This window comes from Mus pahari, chromosome 8 (genome assembly GCF_900095145.1).
Source record: "Mus pahari chromosome 8, PAHARI_EIJ_v1.1, whole genome shotgun sequence".
Taxonomy (NCBI): Eukaryota; Metazoa; Chordata; class Mammalia; order Rodentia; family Muridae; genus Mus; species Mus pahari.
Genome location: NC_034597.1, coordinates 45,635,479 through 45,639,367, shown reverse-complemented (window position 1 = coordinate 45,639,367; position 3,889 = coordinate 45,635,479). Strand labels below are relative to the sequence as shown.

The 3,889-nt window shown below is 48.8% G+C and overlaps 1 protein-coding gene across 2 annotated transcripts in view; it reads left to right on the top strand.

Moving 5' to 3' along the window:
* The window catches only part of Prmt5 (protein arginine methyltransferase 5), a 10,026-nt gene extending 8,517 nt beyond the window's left edge, over nucleotides 1–1,509 (top strand). For both annotated transcript variants that reach the window (XM_021204205.2, XM_021204203.2), the window contains 2 exons: nucleotides 150–214; nucleotides 1,001–1,509. In XM_021204205.2, the coding sequence (XP_021059864.1) occupies nucleotides 150–214; nucleotides 1,001–1,153 (218 nt within the window). In that variant the 3' untranslated portion in view covers nucleotides 1,154–1,509. The remainder of the gene's footprint in view (nucleotides 1–149; nucleotides 215–1,000) is intronic.
* The last annotated feature ends 2,380 nt before the right edge of the window (nucleotides 1,510–3,889 follow it).

Here is a 3,889-nt window from a genome sequence, read left to right as displayed (position 1 = left end):
GGACCTTCGGAAGAGCAATCGGGTGCTCTTACCCACTGAGCCATCTCACCAGCCCGGGTCTTCATTTTTATGACCACAGAAGAGACTCTTCTCAATGTAGGGAAGAGGGAGAGGGGAGCCCTCAAGGTTTCATTACTTTGTCTCCACAGGTATCCGCCCAGAGACTCACTCTCCTGGGATGTTCTCATGGTTCCCCATCTTCTTCCCCATTAAGGTAGGAGTCACCTCTAAGGCGGTGGGTCGAGGGACAACTTGTGCCAGTGGTGTTCTGCTCCTGTCCCTCAGCTAGTTTGCTGTGACCCATGTTCTGTTCTGTCACTTGCTCTGCGGTCCCCTTGGGGTTACCCAAGCAAGCTACCTGGGCTCCCCACGTCTCCAGCCACTCTTGTCCAGTCTTTACCTGGAAGAGGGATGAATTTTACCACATTATTTGAGTTTGCCTTTCTATCTAAGCCCCTCAGTGCCTTCCCACTGCCCTAAGGTTAGAGATGGTTTGGTGGATTTTCCTGCCTCCCGGGTGACGTCTCTGGCTTTTAGTCCTCCGCTTTGCCTGTGAGGGTCCTTGCTCATGTTGCCACCCTGCTAACTGGCCTAGGTGTCCTGGAATATCTCTACCATCAGGCCATTTTCCTGTCCTCCTAGAATAGGCTGGCTTCCTCCTGAGTGCTTTCATGGCTCCCTCCCTGTACATGCTCACAGCGTTTACTGTGTCCTTGTCACTGTCTGTGGGTTCCATATTCCGACAGGGTAGGTAACTTTTATGAGGGTCAGAATATTTTGTTGTATTTATCTTTTGTTTGGTTTTTGAGAAAGGGTTTAGAGTTATAGCTCAAGCTGGCTTTGAAATCCTGATCCTCCTGCCTCAGCCTCCTGGGTGTTGGGTTATAGGTTTGTCCCCACACTTGGCTATTTGTTGTCTAATCTCTGTCCCACCATCATTGCCAAGCATAATTCCTCAACCAAGCCAAGCCAAGCCGCCTCTGTGTCTTCCCTGTTACAGCAGCCCATCACGGTGCACGAAGGCCAGAACATCTGTGTGCGCTTCTGGCGATGCAGCAATTCCAAGAAGGTGTGGTACGAGTGGGCAGTGACGGCCCCAGTCTGTTCTTCTATTCACAACCCTACCGGCCGCTCCTATACCATTGGCCTCTAGCCCTGCACACAGTGTCAGAGCCTTGGAAGCAGCTCTGAGTTCTCTTCCTACAGCACAGAAGGTGTAGAACATCTACTGGTTCAGTTCATCAGTGAGACCCTCAGCCGCCATCGAGGAACGAGTCTGCTTTCCTACCTAATGTCATGGTGGCCAACGGGTAGGCATTCCAGGACTGCCAAGCATGGTGGTGCATACTTTTTATCCCAGCACTCCAGAGGCAGAGGCAGGTGGATCTCTTTAAGTTCAAGGCTAGCCCGGTCTACTTAGCAAGTTTCCTCCGGCCACCTAGGTAACCATGGTGAGACCCTGTCTCTAAAAAGAAAAAGAAAAGAAAAAAAAAAAAAAAGAACTAGAGGACACAAACCAGCAGCAATCTTCGAAGCCTCTGGCTAGAGCATGAGAACTCAGTAGCTCTGGATGAAGCAGCATCAGCAGGTGCTCAGCCTCCAGGGCTCCCCAGGGGTCAGGAGAAAAAGCAAAGGCTTGTGGAAGAGCCTGGGGAGTGTGTGCATGAACACTTGACTTGCGGTCTTCTCCTTGCCTTACTCTGTTGTTGTTTGNATGGTTTGTGTCTGAAGGAAACAAATAAAGTGAAGTTACGGTCTCTGCTGCTTTATGCTGCTCTGCCTGCCTGTTTCCTACCCTTCACTCATTCCACATGTGAGGTCTGTGCTCTTGCCTTACCTGAGACCCAAGGAGACCTAAGAAGCTGGGAGTGATCAGCAGTAGAACAGGAAGTACTCAGTGGTAACCTGTGAGGTTCTGAGTGATGCTCATGTTGTATTGTGTCCCAATGTGCCAAGCCCTTCAGCCCTACCCCTGCCCCTAAGACCTCTGGGTGTATGCTTTTTCTGTATGGTCCATTAGGTCCATTTATTGATTTCCCTAGGAAAGAGACACCGTGGAGATATGACTAGAGCTCACTAGCTTCTGCCTTCCTTAGATGGATCGCCAGGCATCTCCAGTAAAATCAGAGTAATTACTCCAGTTCTCCATTTTGCAGAAGGGAAATTTGAAGTCTGTACAGTGAAATGTTACTACCTATCCAAACATCTCTAACAGCCAGTAACTTTTGGGGTAGTGCAGGGATTGGGCAACTGAAGTGTCCAGGAGTTTTGGAAAACCTAAGAAAGTGAGGGTTGGCACCATCAGTTCTTTTTAGAACAGAATAATGCAGAACCCGTGTCAGCCGGGAAATGATCTCAGTTACCATTTGCAGTAGGGGCCATTACAGTCTGATGTGAACAGCAGTGTAGCAGAGGAGTCTGACAGTACTCAAGTCCCAAGGAGCGAGGTCAGGAGGGTGGGTAGCTGCCTACCTAGGATGGAGGGATGGGCCATACAAAACCATGTCCAAGAAACAGACTACCCTCACGTCAGTAGGTATGGTCAAAGTTGTCCTCCGTGGGCTTTGCCAAAGGTGTTGAATCGGGTGCCTGTTGGCATCTATATCTGGAGGGAACAAGTGAATCTTTTCTCCATCCGTTTGCTTCCCTTCTGTAAGTCACTTAACCAGGGAGTTAGTGGTGAGCATCTCCCAAGGACGCCTTTGCTCAAGTCCTTGCCCATCTGGGGGTTACTAAGAGACATTTGAGCTTGTCTCCTATGTAGGGACACAGTCAATGGAAGTTGTATCTTGAGCCTTTGTTCTGACGGATCTCACAAGTGCACACCATGATCTGGAAAGAGGAGTCCAACTGCCATGGTACTTGGTCAAGAATATAGGAAATAGTGGAGCTTCAGGCTCCCCACCAGCCTGAAGGAACACTGAACCTTTTGGGATCAGAGTTGGTGAGAAACCTTGCAGGGCTGGATGCCCACTGCTGCTGCCTGCATCTTACAATGACAATGTATACCCAGGGACTGATGTGGTCCCAGGTCTGCTGCCTGAGAGGGCTGCCCAACAGGAGGGAGCCAGTCCTGTTGTCACTCTGGTATAAAGGGACTAGGATTTCCTCCTCAATTCTCATTCACTGGAAAGTTTATGTTTACTATGTTACTATTATGTTAGCATCTCTGTTTTTTTGTTGTTGTCTCTGTTTTTGTTTTTTGCTTCCCTGGGCTTTTGACTTTCACCACTTGTTCCATTCCTGAGGCCATGTAGAGAGAATCACTGAGACAGACTTCGCAGAGATGATGCCAACCAGCAAGTTAATTTTTAAATTTAATTTTTGTTACTGAGTCTCAGGTCTACGTAGCCCTGGTTGGCCTTGGGATTCGAGATCTACCTGCTTCTGCATCTTGAGTTCTGAGATTAAAGGTTTGGCCGATGTGGACTATTTATAAGAGTAGTCTTGGCTCATTACACAACACTGCAGTCTCTAAGGCAATATTTCCACTTCTTAATTGTGTTGCCCTAGAGGTGTTTTGCCCACGTCACTGACTTCACCCAGGAGATGGTGCTGCCATTGTTCCCCAAACTCCAACATTTGGTAAATTCTCCCCAAAGTGGCTGATTGGTTTTTAAGCATTCCTCTGCCCCTTTGGCAATGTGGACTCATTTGACAAAGTCCAGGTGCTGCTGTGACTGTGGGTGGCCAGTGTGATTCTTGAAGCAAGGATGGAAGACTAGCCTGCCAGGCATTGTGGGTGGGATTCAATGCTTCTTGAAGGGCTGGAGAGCTCGCTAGTAGCTGTTGGTTTTTCAGAGGACCTGGGTTTAATTTCTAGCATCTACATGGTGTTCACAGCTTCTCATAACTCCTGTTTCAGGGGATCTGCTGCCCTCTTCTGTGC